Consider the following 17,023-nt stretch of genomic DNA (forward strand, 5'->3'; position numbering starts at 1 on the left):
ACTAAATGGATCTTTGATCATATGAATTGCATATTAATGAGCAAAATAATTAGAGGTGAAACAATTAGTCAAAGAATCAGCTGACAGAAAATGAATAAAGCAATATTTCTCATCTAGTAATGCCTGTAGTGATTTTTGAAACAAAATAACAAATTATTGCCTTTATCCTTGACCACAATTGATCAACCAGAAGATTTTAGATATGGTGGTCAGAAACATCAACAATATAAACAGTTGTTAACTGCGAACTCAGCTGCAATCCATGCAGGTAGTTACAGAGTGGCTTGCATTTCCCTCACATGTTGTTAACTTGTCCATATGCAGCGGCAGAATAATTACAAAGATGCCTGACTAAACCTGAGATGAGGTATTGAGCTCCATACCTAACAGAACACATTTCTGCTAAACCAGAAGGTTTTGCCACTAAAGGTCAAAGCTATTAATACTTTGCCTTCTACTGACAGCTTCTCTTGTCAGTCTGACTTCCTGTGACAACACAGCAAGCTGCTAACAACTCACATGTTAAAGTTTGGCTTCATTTTTGACACTGAGGCACACAGCAGGAAAGCAGGCGAATTCCATGCATTTCCTCACCAAAGAACAGTTCAAGTGCATTAAGTATTTATGACTTTCAGCCTCAATGCTTTTCATTTCACCGCTGATTAGAGAACTGCGCTGATTAGCAACCGAGCTGATGGATGAGAGAAAATGCCTCCATTTTCATCAGCATAGCCAGACTCCTGAGACATATTTTTTGTCTTTGCTCATATTGATTCTCTGTGCAGCTCTTATCAAGATTGCAGAGTTACAAAGTGATTCATTTGCATGCAGTGAAGTAGAGAGTGACATTAATCACCCGTCAAATATCAATAGAGAAAGAAGGCACATGTACTGCAACTTCATTATGGTTTTAACAGGGGGTTTCAGCTTCTGACTCCAGCATACTTACTGTAGTGATATTTTCAACATGTCTGTACTTTAGGTTCATTAAACTTTCATCTTAGAATAGCTTTTTTTAATATGTAATATACTTTATTGGAAATATCTGTCTGGTTATTACTAAACATGATTTCAAAATGTCTAACTTGAACTTCCAACAGGGGATCATGCCGAGTTTTGGCAGAAAAATTTTTTTTTTCTTAATAATCTTTCATGTTGCTCTTTTCCCACAATTCTACTATGGAAAAAAGTTGACAACAATCTTTTTAGCAGCATTTTGAGGGAGACTAAGATGTAAAATGTAGTCAGTCTAATATGATGTTCCAAACTTTCTTGACAGTGCAAATGTAAATGATTTTACTTATGTAAGATGTAATCAAATTATTGATTTAGAAAAAATATGTTCATATGAAATTATTTTAACAAAACATGCAAGCAGATACTTTTTATGTGAATTATCTCTTTAATTGATAACTCAATTATATATTGATAACTATCATAATGGTTTATCTATTTACGCTTTTAAAGTATTCTTGAGGGTCCCAAGCGGCTGCTAATGCTTCAAGTTGGTTCTGATTAGTACAGTTTGTTTTTATGACATTTCATTTGGTGTGATGGAGCCTCTCACCATTGCATCCGTTTTCTTAACATTCTTTTGTTTTTCTTTATTCCAATATTTCTTTAAAAAATTTCTTTATTTCTGTTTTCTAAATAAGGACAAATATGTTTTATCTGCACACTAACAATGTATTACTGTTATTCTACATTTCAGATGAACATAAATTGTGACCATTTTTATTAATTGGTCACATAAACATATAGCATTAAAATACTTTAGTTTTAACTAAGTTATATCTAAGGTATTTTAAGTTAATGTCAGTGTTTATTTTATTTTATTTTTTTAGCTAATTTAAGTTATATAGCTTTATCTAAATAGTATTACTGATTCCCTGATGTGACAGTGAAAGAAAAATAAACTGGATAATTCTGGATTTAAGTCATGACTGATGTTTCTTCACAGCAGAAACATGTCCCCGACCTACTCATGTCACAATGGATGAAAGCTATTATTGATTATGCTTCGAGCGTAATGTATGAATTTGATGTGCAACACAGAGTTTATGCCCTATTTTAATTGGAATTTTCTTTAAATAACTATTAAATTATCTAGTTTAGAATTTCCTTCAGTGAGTTAATGAAGGTTTTTTTTTTTTTTTTTTTTTTTTTTTACCATTTCCTATAAAATTGAAACAGTTTTGTATCTTAAATAGAGACCACCCTATAAGCACTTACAAAGCTGTTTTTGTTGTGTTTTTTTTTTATTTTTATTACAGATAACAACTGTCATCTATGACGATCAATCAACTGGACATGGAAATAATGCTTTAGATGTTTGATGTTGAGAGTGCATATATTGATCATTTTATCACCTTGAAATTTTGAATCAACATGTCATCAACTTGTGAGGAAGCTTTATCAGCTGTCCTTGCAGGACTGTGGTGAGTTAAAGTCATTAGCTAATTGAATGCAGCTTACAGTAGCAACTGTGTGTCAGTGCAGTAAAGCATCCGCTTTGCTGACTCACACTTGAGCTTTCAGAAGTTACATAACGCTGAAAGGATAAGTTGAATTAGTTTTTTTTATACTAGATTAAATGGCTTCAAAATGAATGAGTGGTTTTTAATAAAGGGACCAGCGGTGAACACTTGCAACTGATTTGTACAGTATATCCCGATTTTTTTTTTACTAAAGAGTCAAACATAAAATAAAAATCTAAATTCAGTAAAATACAAGTTCTAAACATTCTGCTACTAAACTAGATCCTAGGCTTTTTAGGCTGTGAGTTTGCCCAACATGTCTGCAAATGGTAAACAATATTTGTATCATAAGATTTGAAAATTGATGTAAATGTTCTTTTTGTTCCTAAATGTATTTGCCGATAAATCCGGCCCAATACACATTCTGGTGTTTAGCAAACATGCTGTCTGTGGATGTACTTGCCACACAAAGAGTATTATAGTCCTCTTGCAGATAATACAACAGACCTACATCTTAGTAAACAGCAAGCATGAGTACAGGAGCAAGCACTGCATGACAGCTGCACAAAATCCACTAGCAGCAGGCCTCATCAAACACAAAACACCAGCATTGTGTAGTGACTGGGTCACGAAACTACAATTATACAAAGACAGATGCACAAGCTGTTATCCCCAACCAGAGTTGTGTTTTAAAGACACACACACACATGCATTGGGAGAGTAAATATCTCTCCACTGGGTTAGTAAACAGCCAGGTGTATATTCTACAGACAGAGCTTGACACACTGCAAACATGGATGAATCAGGGAGCTCTGGTTCTTTCTAACCAGTCTTCACACTGTTGTCATACTCTATCACTGTGGCACTGCTGTTACATCCAGGAGAACACTGTGTTCACATCCAGCAAAGCCCCATCTTATAACAGTCATCCATAATCACACCACCAACTCACTGGTAGCAGGCATACAGCTCAGCTGCGTCCTCACCAGTTACTGCTTACAAGACAAACTGACACATACATGGAACATTGCATGAAATCTATCAACTTTGTCCTGCACTGCATACATTAATACACACCAGTAAAGAATCCTGCAGAGGCAGTGTGCTAGACTTCCATTACATTAACTTGATGGCATTTAAATACGTTCATGTTTACATCTGGCAAAAAGCCTATTTCTTCATTGATAAGTTAGCATTTCATTAGCAATGTAATCTCTTCCTCAAAAAGATACTTTTTGCCATTACAGCTTCTAACTCAACAGAAAGTGGCCAAATATTTTAGCAAAAGACAGTATGATATCATGGTTGATATTAACTACATTAACAGCCAGCCCAGACTGTGACTATCCCAGATTGCCACCATTAGAAAGCATATGAATTTCTTTAATAACTTCAAGACTATTATAGACATTTGCTTAATCTTGGTGTGTTTAGAGTTTCCAGGGCCAAATACTTAAATATTTTGTTCTTTCCATAGTTGAATATGCTGACAACAAAATCACACAAATATTATCAATAAAAATCAAATGTATCAACCCATGGAGGTCTGGATTTCGAGTTATACTCAAAATTAAAGTGGAAAAAGACACTACAGGCTGATCCAACTTTGATGAAATCTCCTTTGAACAAGTCAAAATGAGGCTCAGTAGTGTGTTTGGCCTCCGTGTGCCTGTGTGACCTCCCTATAACACCTGGGCATGCTCCTGATGAGGCGGCGGATGTTCTCCTGAGGGATCTCCTCCCAGACCTGGACTAAAGCATCTGCCAACTCATGCACAGTCTGTGGTGCAACTTGACGTTGGTGGATGGAGCGAGACATGATGTTCCAGATGTGCTCATTAGATTCAGGTCTGGGGAACGGGCGGGCCAGTCCATAACATCAATGCCTTCATGTTGCAGGAACTGCTAACACACTCCAGCCTCATGAAGTCTAGCATTGTCTTGCATTAGGAGGAACCTAATGCATCTCATCTCGGTACTGAATGGCAGTCAGGCTACCTCTGGCGAGCACATGGAGGGCTGTGGGGCCCTCCAAAGAAATGCCACCCCACACCATTACTGACCCACTGCCAAACTGGTCATGCTGAAGGATGTTGCAGGGAGCAGAACATTCTCCATGGATGGCGTCTCTAGACTCCATCACGTCTGTCACATGTGCTCAGTGTAAACCAGCTTTCATCTGAGAAGACCACAGGGCACCAGTGGTGAATTTGCAAATCTTGGTGTTCTCTGGCAAATGCCAAACGTCCTGCACGGTGTTGGGCTGTAAGCACAACCCCCACCTGTGGACGTCGGGCCCTCATACCATCCTCATGGAGTCTGTTTCTGACTGTTTGAGCAGACACATGCACATTTGTTGCCTGCTGGATCTCATTTTGCAGTACTCTGGCAGTGCTCCTCTTGTTCCTTCTTGCACAAAGAAGGAGATAGCGGTCCTGCTGCTGCGTTGTTGTCCTCCCACGGCCTCCTCCACGTCTCCCTATGTACTGGCCTGTCTCCTGGTAGCACCTCCATGCTCTGGACACTACGCTGACAGACACAGCAAACCTTCTTGCCACAGCTCACATTGATGTGCCATCCTGGATGAGCTGCACTACCTGAGCCACTTGTATGGGTTGTAGACTCCGTCTCATGCTACCACTAGAGTGAAAGCACCGCCAGCATTCAAAAGTGACCAAAACATCAGCCAGAAAGAATTGGAACTGAGAAGTGGTCTGTGGTCACCACCTGCAGACCCACTCCTTTATTGGGTGTGTCTTGCCAATTGCCTATAATTTCCATCTGTTGTCTATTTCATTTGCACAACATATAGGCAAAGAATACATGGAGTGCCATAACCAAGTAGTTGGCATAGTGAACAGGAACATCTGTGCAGAAAATGGACTGGAGACCCCTAAGTCCTGGTGGGAAACTCCCCCAAGGGGTGGTGGAGAATGAGAGGGGTAAGATCCTCCGGGACTTCTAGATCCAAACAGAAAAAATGGTGGTGACCAACCAACCGAACATAGTGATCATGGATAATAGACATAGTGATCAGCAGAGGATTGTAGTGATCGATGTATCCATCCCCAATGATGGAAATATCAGGAAAAAGGAGCGTGACAGACTGTAGAAGTACCAAGGCCTCAAGGAAGAACTGGAGAAGGCCTGGAGGGTGAAAACAACAGTAGTCCCCATAGTGATCAGAGCACTGGGGGCCGTGTCCCCCACACTGGAGAAGTGGCTCCAACAGGTACTTGATGAGACATCAGACATTTCCATCCAGAAAAGCACAGTCCTAGGAACAGCTAAGATACTGCGTAGGACCCTCAAGCTCCCATGACTCTGGTAAAGAACCTGAGCTTGAGAGATGAACAGCCACCTGCGCTACCCTGGGGAGATATGAGGGGTGGGTGGCGGAGGAAGGAGTTTCTTTTATAAATATATATATGTTTTTCTATTTAAAAAAAAAAAAAAAAAAAGATCAATTGTCACACTATAGAATTACTCTATACTGTGTAGCACATTAAGCTGACTGGGTTAATGTCTCCATTTCTGGTGCATCACTCTCATCAAGACTTAGACGTAAATCCTTTCATTCCAGCCTCCCATTCCAAATTACTTTCTCAGTAATCTGTCTCTTTCATTTTCTCTCCAACTCTCACTCTGCTTACAGAGGTGATTATCTCTGGTAACCCTTGTTTGATGCTCACTAAGGTTTGCAATGCAAGCAGTCATCTACAGGAAGAAGTCTGGACAAGTTAAGAAAGAGGTCAAACATATGACTTTGGCCAGGTTTGTGGGAAAAAACTAAGCAAACAAAAATCAAGTACTCTATTAACTAATAAAGAATATGAATAAAAAGGAAAAGAGGATATGGTTTATATTTAATCTGTTGAGTATAACAAGGTAGTAGATTAGAAGTCACAGCATAGTGATCAGACAGTTCTGATCTCCATCAGCCCTCATTCCATATTTGTTGACTGTGAAAGCATATAAGTATTTAACAGATGAATGCTACACTTCTTATATTTTTGCATGTTGTTTGAACTTTTAGCCACTGACTGTGGTAGCAATTGGTAGAAAAATGCTCTTTTAATGTTAATGCCATTGGACAAGAACATAACTCCACTGAAAACAACAGTAGGATCTTACTTATTTAAATAGTCATGAAATTACTTTTGCATCATATTTAATAAATTTAAAAAAAAATCCACATTTGGAGGTCAGGGGGGCTTGGACTGGAGTTACATAAAACATCTGAATCATAACTTTTTTTTTTTTTTAGATTGAATTGCTTACTTATGCGTTTGCGACTTTGCTCTTTGGCAGATAGCTTCACTACTTCTTAGCACTGATCGTACAAGTCTGTAAAGATGTGTTGGAGAAACTCAACACCACTCTTCCAAAAGATATGTTCTCATTTGTTGAACATGTAAGCCCAAAATCCCACTGGTGATTAAGTGGGTTGAGGTCTGGTGATACCGAAGATTAGGCTGAACATCCTTTTCATAATTGCGCTCTGTCGTTTGGAGCCCTGTCATACTGAAGAGGTCCACTCCTAGTTTGAACATATCCTTCATTTCGTCACCTAACTGTTTCTTTTCCACTGTATTAAAGTGTCATTTGTATTTCACATTGCACTGATGTGGGCTCAGAAATGCTTCCGCTGTAATTTTACGCCTATGTTAGAGATCAAAGCAGTGATCCTGAGCAAAAAGGGTGCCTCTCAAACACACTTTAGTTTAATATCTGTCAGAAAGAGAGTGCAGCAGTGATTCTTTTCAAAGGAAAAGTGACAAGAACATGTGACAGCCGGGATAAGAAACTCAAACTGAGTATATATACCTGACATACAGGCTTGTGTCTGCTTGATGCCGCTTTGTGTTCTTTATGCCTCAGTGAGAGCCATCAGTGAGAGAGGCAGAAAGGATTGCAGTCATGGTTCTGCTTTAGCACCTCTGTTTTCAATGTGGAAAATCACCACAACTAATCTCCCTCTCAGCCTCACTCCTCGTTGTCCTTTCATATTCATGCTTTAGCAATTTTACCTTTGAAGCAATGTTTCATAGCGCCGCTCTTTTAAAAACAGATTCTTGAGCACTGCTTGACCACCAACGGCTGCCTGATCCAAAATTCACTTTAGAAGAAAGATGTTTTCTTCAGCACAAAGGTTTTCTTGCAAAGTGATTAAAACTTCCTTAATGCCTAATTATAACTTAGAATCTCATGGTCATGAGAAAACTATCTTGTAATTATATGGAAAAAAAGGTCACAATTACACTGTAGAAAAAAGCATGTGATTCGAACAGCTCACAGCTACTTTGACTTTGATATAAATTCCTGATTTAACAAATTATGATATGGCAGAGAAATATACATTGTTAACCCATTTAATCCCAAATTTTTCCCAGACATAAAAAGGATTCAAAGCAAGTGTCATTGGTAGCCTTTTGAACTAATCAACATGTTTAAAAAAATAATAACAATGAAAAATATAAGAAAAAGTGTGTTTTATGCACGGTCACAATTGTGACCGGTGGGATAAAATGTGGGACTCTCACATAGAGGTGCTTTTTGCCTAAAGATAAAGATCATAATAACTTAACATTGTTGCTTTATTTTAATGTAACTTCCAACACCATTACATTTGTGCAACATTTGCCCTGCATGCCAGGGGAATAATTGTATTACAAGGCCAAATGATGCTCTTATTCAATCTGAATGACTACTGAATCTAAAATATTTAGAACATGTCAATTAAATTGGACTTCAAATTGACTTCAAATTGATTTTTCCATATTTTACACATTTTTCTTTGTTTTTGAATTTTTGAACAAGTACTAGCCAACAGAAAGCTACAGTTTTTGCGCTTTTAAAAATAACCTCTGTTTTTATTCACTTCTGCAAAGATTTATCCGTTTAGTCTGCAAGTTTCTGTTTATCCAAATAGATGGTCTGTCTTCCATTATTTTTTATTTCATAACTGATTAGAGCCTGTTATGATCAGAGTCAGGTAAGGAGGTGTTTCAGGGCTTTAATTCAGTCATCTTTGAGAATTTGTTTACTTGCCAACAGTGGAGTAACTTGATGCATGCATTATCCTGCATGAAGATCCTGGCCTTAATGACTGCAGTGGACTGCCTCCTCTAAAGTTGTGAAGTTGGTTTTCAGCTCATCTTCAATCCAAGGAGGACCAACTATAAACACTCTAAGTGATACATCTGCACATATTTGGCCATCCCTCTGGCTCCTGACTTAAAGTGATGCCCTGTATCCATTAGTGATCCTGCCATGTGCTCCTCTTTCTCTTCCATCAAGAGTTGCTTTCATTTTGCTTATTTATAAACTCTTTGAATACTTCATGCTTGCTCCAATGTTCATGACTTAACCTTATGAATGCTTTTCAAAGCTGGTCAAGTTTGAGCTTTTTGTCTCTGAGCACTTGACTTCCTGCACTTCTTTTTGTAATCGTTGATCATTGTTTTGCTGGAGGACAATAAACAGCTTTACATTAAACTGATCCCAACAATATTTCTTTAACTGATTTGCATTTTCTTCTGTGTAATACACATTTCAGAACCCTGTTTACTATTAGCAACAGAATATGTCTGAACATCATAGTTCAGCTGTTTCAAGAGAGTTTCCCGTGATAGAAAAGATCTTATCTTTGTCATTTCAGCCTTAGTTATATCACTCTTTTCAGCCATTGTATCCAAGTTTATGAAGTTTTCTAATACATATGCAAAGCAAAAGGTAAGTTATGAATCCCTGAGGATACATTGTCCTTCTCTAGCTGCACATCACCTGATAAATGATCAAATCCAATAAGCATTCAAGTATATATGGTTTCAAATTGGAGGGTGTGCAAGGCAATAATGATTAGATCATAGCAGTCACTTGCCTAATCATGGTGAGTGTAGTGTAGTTGTTGCACAAGTGATAAATGTATTATAGGCGCAGTGTGTGCTTCTTTATGAATTCCTGGGTTTTTTTTATGTCTACGTACAACAAACCAGCCTTCATTCTCCTTAAGTTGGACTAATGTGCAGCAGTGACAGTTGGGATTATACAGTTTCTTCTGCAGCAAGGGATCACGCAACCCTGCAGATCCATATTTCCCAATCCGTGACTGCAGTATGAGGACATAACTACTGTCCTCAATCAGTCTTTGGTTTTGATCATGTCTGCAAAACCTGTATGAAGAGTTGTTTTTGACTATCTGAGCAATTATGATCATAACCCGCAGCACATGGACCAAAACCTCAGTCTCCAGCGTTATTACAAATGGTATCATGACAATAAAAAGCTTCTAAATTGAATGTCATTATGGTCTTGTTATGCTGAAACCATCACTTTCATAGCCGAGTACTACTGGTAGCTTATTTCTATTAATTAAATAGAAGAAATTTATTTCTATTTTCTAAAGTCAACATAAGTCCTTTTAATACTTTACTGAAAGTGAAATTTTATGCCACGTACTTCTTACCCAAATCAACTTGTTGATTAATGGCAAGACACATTTTATTTAGGTTCCATGAAGACAGATATTATAAGTCAGATAGTAATTAATCAGAACATCCTGTACCCTGAGCATGGGCATTTGAAGGACAACACCACAACATGAAATCCTGTATTCAAGCTACAGTATATGCATCTGTGTAGAATAATCTCTTTACAATACCCATGTGACCTATAAATTCACTTTCAAGCTCTCTTTTGTTGTAACATTTTCAACTGTTTTGCTATTTTTCTGCGCACAATGTTGCACCATGAGACTCGGGCCTCAGTGGTGGATTATTAACATGGTAAACATAAGCTGTTATGACCATTTCTCCATTTCATCAAACCTGTTAGAAGCAACACAGTTGCAAACAAATCCATAGCTTTTCCTTGTGGAGGTGCCTCGACAGGAAGAAAAATGTGTAATTTGTGAAACTGTGATATGTTACACAAGGCTGCACACATTGTGGGCGAGGGGGTATTTCACCTGCTGCTTTTCAGCTGTCACCCTTCCTAAATCCACTTTCATGTCTACACTATCAATGAACAACCTTGTTTTTTACTGTTACTGTCGCTAAAACATGCTACAGTGCTTCAAAGCAACGATTGGTGGTACAAGATCTCCAAAACAAATGTGCTACTTTATTTAACCTGGCATGTCCCAAATTGTGCTGTTTAAAAAAAAAAAAAAAAAAAAAAAAAAAAGCCCACGTGCACCAGTAAGCCACTTTTTCAGGGCATTGCACATATAAACTTAAAACAGAGAGGCAGATATATATGTGTGTTTGATTAAGCAGGGGCACACTGTCTACAGTCAGTAAAAGCAAAGGCTAAATTGCACCAGTGAAGACCATTTAAACTACTGCAATAAAAAAAAATGCTGCTAAATGAGAGAATAACATCAGCTTTCACATCCTGATTGACATGCTTTATTGTTAACCAAGAGCTTGACTTTCACACTGCCAGAAAAGTGTCTTCTTTTTGTCAAATGATGCATTTTTCAGGCAGAACACCATTTAGAGATCTTACATAAGAATGCAAATGATTTCAGTGTCATACTTCCATTTGCTGCCGCTTTCTTTCGTCTACATGACTGTGTGTTTCATGAGCAATCGTGAGCCTGAGAAGTTTGCTTCAAAAATGTGTTTGTGCCTCTCATTTCCCTAAAAAAAATAGCAAACAAATTAAGAAATGCATACTGATAAGCAAAAGAACCTTTAAGCCTCGCAATTCACAAAATAGAGGCTGTATCTTTATAACCTCTACTTCATAGTTCTGCTTGCGTCTATTTTCATACTACTGTGTTCTTTGGATCATCTATCCTTAATCAGCTCACTAACATTTTGAACCTGTACATTGTTGTCGTCATCAAAGATTAAATAATTATGTCCAGGGATGCCCTTTAATATGCTGGACGTATCTATTCAAAGATCTGACAAAGAATTTAGTGGTGTTGCCTCTTTATACGTTTAAACTGATGCACAATAAACCTTTACAAATTCATCATTTAAATGTATTCACATTACATCATACAATAATTGTATGCTTCTCTTCTGTGTAGTTATTTGCTCTTATCCCTGCTTCTATTTTTCACAAGCACAAATAGCAATTCAGAAGTGAGAAAACTCTCCATATGGACAGGTCTGGTTCAAAAACAGTAAGCTATCAATGAGTGCATTACAAAGCTGTTATCCACATTTTAGAACAAGAAAGGAAACAAAGGCCATTTAAAAGCTGTGGCTCCCAAAGTTCTTTGCCAACAATACTAAACACCAAAGAGGCATTCATTTTAAATTCACATCACAAGCCCTGCTGTACAACTCACACCTTTACTCCCTCGGAGTTTCCATGGCCCTACTGTATATCGAAATGCTGAGCCAAAGGGCACAATGTTAAGTAAAGCTGCTGGCAGATCAGCTGTTGGGTCAGATCAGTTTTAAAACATCCAACTGAAGGCTTTAAAATAGAAAAATCCTTCACATAGACATACATGTTTGATACGTCATACTCTTACTATTTGAGTAAACTGACCAGATGATTTGCTCCCTGACAATATGGTGATGCTTGGATGTGATGTGATATCTTACTTCTTTAACCAAAGCCGACAGATGAGCTAGCAACCATCAGACCAACGCTGCTAGCCTTAAAACCACTGTTAAATCACCTCTCCACACATAATTGTTTCTTTGTACAACAGATAATAAAGACAAAAAAGAATTGAATAAAAGAAAACAACGTCGCTGCTTGTGTAACCTTGTTTATTTCCTCAGTTTGTGTAGTTTAGCTTGATTATTGTGATTGAAGAAAGGGATTTTTTTTCTCCTCAAAACAATGAAAATGATTGCATAAACACAACATAGATCTGCAAATAATTTCAATAATGAACTCATTCTCTGTGAAGGGGCCATTAAGTGTAAGTGTGACCAAAGACGGTTAGCATTGCATGAAAACACATGAAATGTCTTATTTATTCATGAACCCTGATATGACAGGCACAAAACAGGAGCCTTTTACACAGAAAAATGAAATATTTCTCTTGCCTCTCAAAGAGAGACATCTGCCAGTTACTGCCCTGTTCGCTTATCCTTCCACAAGGTTGTGGCATTACATCCCAAGAAGCAGCAGCAGAGCTTACAAAGACTGCAGCCTGGCCTGTTTCTCTGTGATAGCCCATCACTGCCGTTTGTGTGCCAGAGCTTCTAATAACGGATTATCGTGGAGCCACTCCACATGTTTTGCTGAGGCCTTTAAGTCTTTTCATTACAGAAATTGCTTCATCACATTTCTGTGTCTAATCTATAATAACCAAAATGGTAAAAGGCTACACTGACTGTGTTTCCAACATAGACAGGAATTTCCCTTACAACTTGTTGTTTGTATATGTCTGTGGAGCAAGTCTTCATTAGGTGTTTATGGCTGAGAGCAACCTACAGGGGCTTTATTGAACCAGCATTGCATCTTCTTTTGTCAAAGTATTTTGCATGAAAGTTGTCTTCCTAAACTCAAGAAATAAAGATATTATAATAAAGGCTTTAAAGAATAAATGCACATTGCTGCCATGTAGTAATCAATTCAGACTTTAGCACTCTGTTATAAAATCTTTCAAAGCAATAAATTATGTTCATCAACTCTTTAAACCAAAAACACTGTACATCCAATTTTATAGAAGGCATTTTGTAGTTTTTCTGATAATGCATTTAAATTTGAAGCAAAACAAACTCTCTGCAGACTGTAGGCAGACAGACACTCTGATTTCTTGGGCTGACAGCGAACATCAGAATGTTTGTCCAGATACTGAAGCGCAACAGAGAACTGTGGCTGACTGAGCTACTAGATGTGATAGTGCACTACTAAGCCGCTCCAGTAACCTACGCTCAACAGGACCACAAACAAACAAATAGATGAAAACACTGTGTTTTCTGCCTCCCACATGCACTTGCACATGAGTCAGCAGAAAAATTCCAACCATATGGCTGAACAGTGTCCCGAGAAAAGCGAGTACTCTGCAGGTTAAACTAAACCAACAGTTTCAAAAGCCGTCCCCACAGTATTGTTTAAAATGACTCAAATGAATGAATGATGCAAGAGCAGACTTAAATAGCCTGGAATGAAACTTCTATAGGTTCACCAAAAACATTACACCAGTCTCTGTGCTTGTGAAAAAATGATATCTCAACATGACATTGCCAAGTGATGCTTATCTACTTTAAAAGCTAATCGGTAGAACATATGTATCTTAATTAATATCAGGCAGATAACAGACTATTTCTGATGTGGTAATACAGCAGATTAAACATTAAATGAAGTGGGGATACTGTCCAGCAGTCAGTTGAACATTTCTTTTCTACAGTAAGGCCTGTGTGGTGACTTTGACAGTAAGGACGGCATGACCCAAAACTGGCTCCAGCGTTAGTGGAGGAACTCAGCAGCAGTCTCAAACTAGGATGAGGGCCCTGTCCCCTCCAGTAGCATATGTAAGCCTCATCAGCTGGATGAAATATAGTAAGTAACATAGAAATCATGTTTGTGAAAGCAGAAAATGTTTTTAATGCAATTAATTTACAGTAGCCCATCATCAGTAGCCAAGCCCGTCTGCAGAAGAGAAAGGCTGTTAAGCTACCCTCCTCAGGAGGTCTGTGCCTAAAAGTCACCTTGGGATGCCAAATTGAGGGGATAAGTGATCGCGCAAACAGTTTGGAAATCATCTCTGCTAAAAAAAAAAAAAAAAAAAAAAAAAAAAAGCAGTGTATACATTGAGCAGTATGCAGCTGCATAGCTACTGGAAATTGAGACTTCATAACATTTAGGCCAACAAGGGAAAAAAACGACACTGTCCTGTTGTAAATCGTTACACAGCATCTCCTGACCGCCCTTTCCCTGAATGGGCTTGGTGGTCTACACCGATCTCACTTAAGGATTTGTGCATTGGAAGGACATGAGCTGCCCTCAGTCTGCAGCACCACAAGTCCTTTCACTGTCCAGAGTCATATCTCTCTGCTCGTGCCATGCTCCGAGGATTTGCAGCCTTTTTGTGTAAGGAAATAAAAATAAATAAATAAACATAAACTGTGCTTCACTGGGGGGGGGGGGGGGGGGGGGGGGGGTGCTTTACCCATACGCCTAGTGGCCAATACCTCTCTGTGTTCTAGCTTATGTAGGTCATCAATGACAACATCTGCGGAATGAAAGAAGTCATTTCGTCATCATGTGGTTTTTAATTATGCCTTTGCACCGAAGGGGGGGGGGGGGGGGGGGGGTCTTACCTTCTGCTGTCGCCTTGCCATATCTGTGGGCTGCTTTGCATTGAATGGGTAAGCAATGCATCGCATCACAAAAACATACAACTGCAGCTTCTTTTTGCGGTCTTCCTCCTCTCTGTGCAGCTTCTCCAGGTCCTCTTTCTCCTCGCTGACGGCTGAGGGGCTCGGGCTGGTCGGACGGGCACTGCTCCTGCTGCTGCTGCTGGGGGCAAGTCCACCTGAGCTCTCGCTAGTCCTGCTTGGAGAGATGCGGGATCCGGCCTGAGGTGCCATCGCCTCTTTGCTTTCCTCCTCCACTATCCCATCAGATTCCTCCTCGCTGGACGACGGATCTAACATAATGCCTCCTCGCAGATATCCTAAACCTTGCTAAGTGATTTCTTTTAAATAAATATATCCAGGGATAATAGTTTTGCGGTTGTGTTATCCGTGTTAAGATATGATGTATAATGTGCCCGAAGTCAAGGCAGGGATAGGCCCTGGTGGTACTCGCTCAGTGAGAGATGTCAGCAGTACGAGTGATGCTGGAAGAGGCTTTAGTCTGCTTCTCACTGAGCATCCTCCGCCTGCGCCGAGCACTCGTCGATGCTTACGTATTTTCTGTGTTTTATTGGTCGGTCGGTGCTGCGGATGTGAGAGGGGGGAGGTGAGAAGGAAGCAGAGGGGAGGGGCGGTGTGTGTGTGTGTGGGGGGGGGGGGGGGGGGTGTAATGTAGCTACAGAAGAGGGATGGTGAGCTGCTTTTTTTCCTCTGTGAAAGCGGGAGATGGCCTCTCCCTTCCTGCAAGGACTAGGCGTCCTGAGCTGTTCGTGGTCTTGAACCCAGAACGAGACGCTGAAGGATGCTCGTCCCACAGTAGCTCCTCATCACATCCTGCAGCTACACCTAAGATGGCTGACACAGGATTCTTCTCATTTTGGCTCTGACTGAATTGGACAACGCTGTTTAGGATGTGGGCTCAACACAGGATGCAGAGCAGTGGGTGTACATTTTCAGTGATGCTTGTGCCGCCCCATGCGGTGTGTTGTTGAAGGGTGGGGGTAGTGTTGAGGACTGAACTGCTCTGTCGCTCTCTCTTATTCCTCCTGTCTCTTTTTCTGTGTGTGTTTGTGTGTATGGGTGTGCGCGCAGGCTTCTAGTAGAGAGAAATTAATTGTTGCAGCATGTGCTGGTATCTCTGTCAGGAATTTGCACCACACCGCATCCACACGGGCAAGATGTATCATCCAAGCTGAGCAGAAACCTGCTGTCCAAATTTCAGACAGTTACTGGCCAGTTGTAAATGTCCAACATAATGTGTTGCATAATGAGTTGATCTGTAGCCCTATTAATAATTATATCTAAATGCAATCATAGCTGTGTGCAGCAGCATGAAAGGATGTAAATTGGTGTTTCCTTTTCCCTTTGAAAATAACATAGGGTCCTTCAAACACAAATAAAATATCACAAATAGACTGTGTTTAAATTTCAAATAGTTTGAGTGACACTTTCTGTTTTTAGGTTTTCTGACAGCAGCTGGTAACATTTTTCATTCTAAATGTCACAAATTACATTGATATTTATTATTAACAAGAAATATCTGTACTGTCCTGATGTGCATTTTGTTTTCATATGTTAGCCATGTTGAACTTAGATAGCAAACACTTGCAGTATCGAGAAAAGACTGTTTCTATTTTAGCTAATAAAAGTACATGACATTCAAATGAATTACAGGGTTTTATATTAAGGCATCACAAAAAAGATGACTTTTGACCAGGTCTTAAAGTAAACTCTGCATAACCTCAGATGCACACTGTGCCGTTAATTTAACAAAAACCAAACAAAAATGCATTACCGTTTCCCAAACATAAAGAGGGTAAGTGCCAGCCAGGTGCTGCTATTCAAATGTGAATGATTAATAAATCAATAGCAAGTGTGAACATGGCTATAAAAACGGAAATGTTGGCAGTTGACTGGTGAGGAGCATTTACACAATGCCAAGGAGAAATGATGTAAGCAATGATTCAAGATGTTGAGTGTTAATGTTATCATGCAGCAGCATGCAGCGAGAAGTAAGCTGCATCTGTGAAATGAAACAAGTAATAAAACATTTATTTTACAATTATTATGTCTTTGTAACTGCATTTTCCTTTCATTTTTGTACAACTTAGCTCAAATGTCATGTGGTAAAATCAGCATGCACCAGAGCACTGGACAGTCTGCTTCGTTCAAGCTGAACTTGAGAAAAGCAGAGAAAATGCAGATTTGTGTGTCAAACTTGTTTGTTTTGTGTGTCTTCATATGGGTTTTGTTCTATTATTTTGC

General features: G+C 39.1%; 1 protein-coding gene across 5 annotated transcripts in view; it reads right to left on the reverse strand.

Moving 5' to 3' along the window:
• LOC306756915 (calcium-dependent secretion activator 1-like) overlaps window positions 1-15,058 on the reverse strand; it is a gene marked incomplete at both ends in the record, with an annotated part of 75,190 nt that extends 60,132 nt beyond the window's left edge. For all 5 annotated transcript variants that reach the window (XM_079241852.1, XM_079241851.1, XM_079241848.1 and 2 more), the window contains one exon: window positions 14,723-15,058. In XM_079241852.1, coding sequence (XP_079097978.1) covers window positions 14,723-15,058 — 336 coding nt within the window. The remainder of the gene's footprint in view (window positions 1-14,722) is intronic.
• Between the last annotated feature and the right edge of the window lie 1,965 nt (window positions 15,059-17,023).

The sequence above is a fragment of the Telmatherina bonti genome (genome assembly GCF_933228915.1).
Source record: "Telmatherina bonti genome assembly, chromosome: 6".
NCBI lineage: Eukaryota > Metazoa > Chordata > Actinopteri > Atheriniformes > Telmatherinidae > Telmatherina > Telmatherina bonti.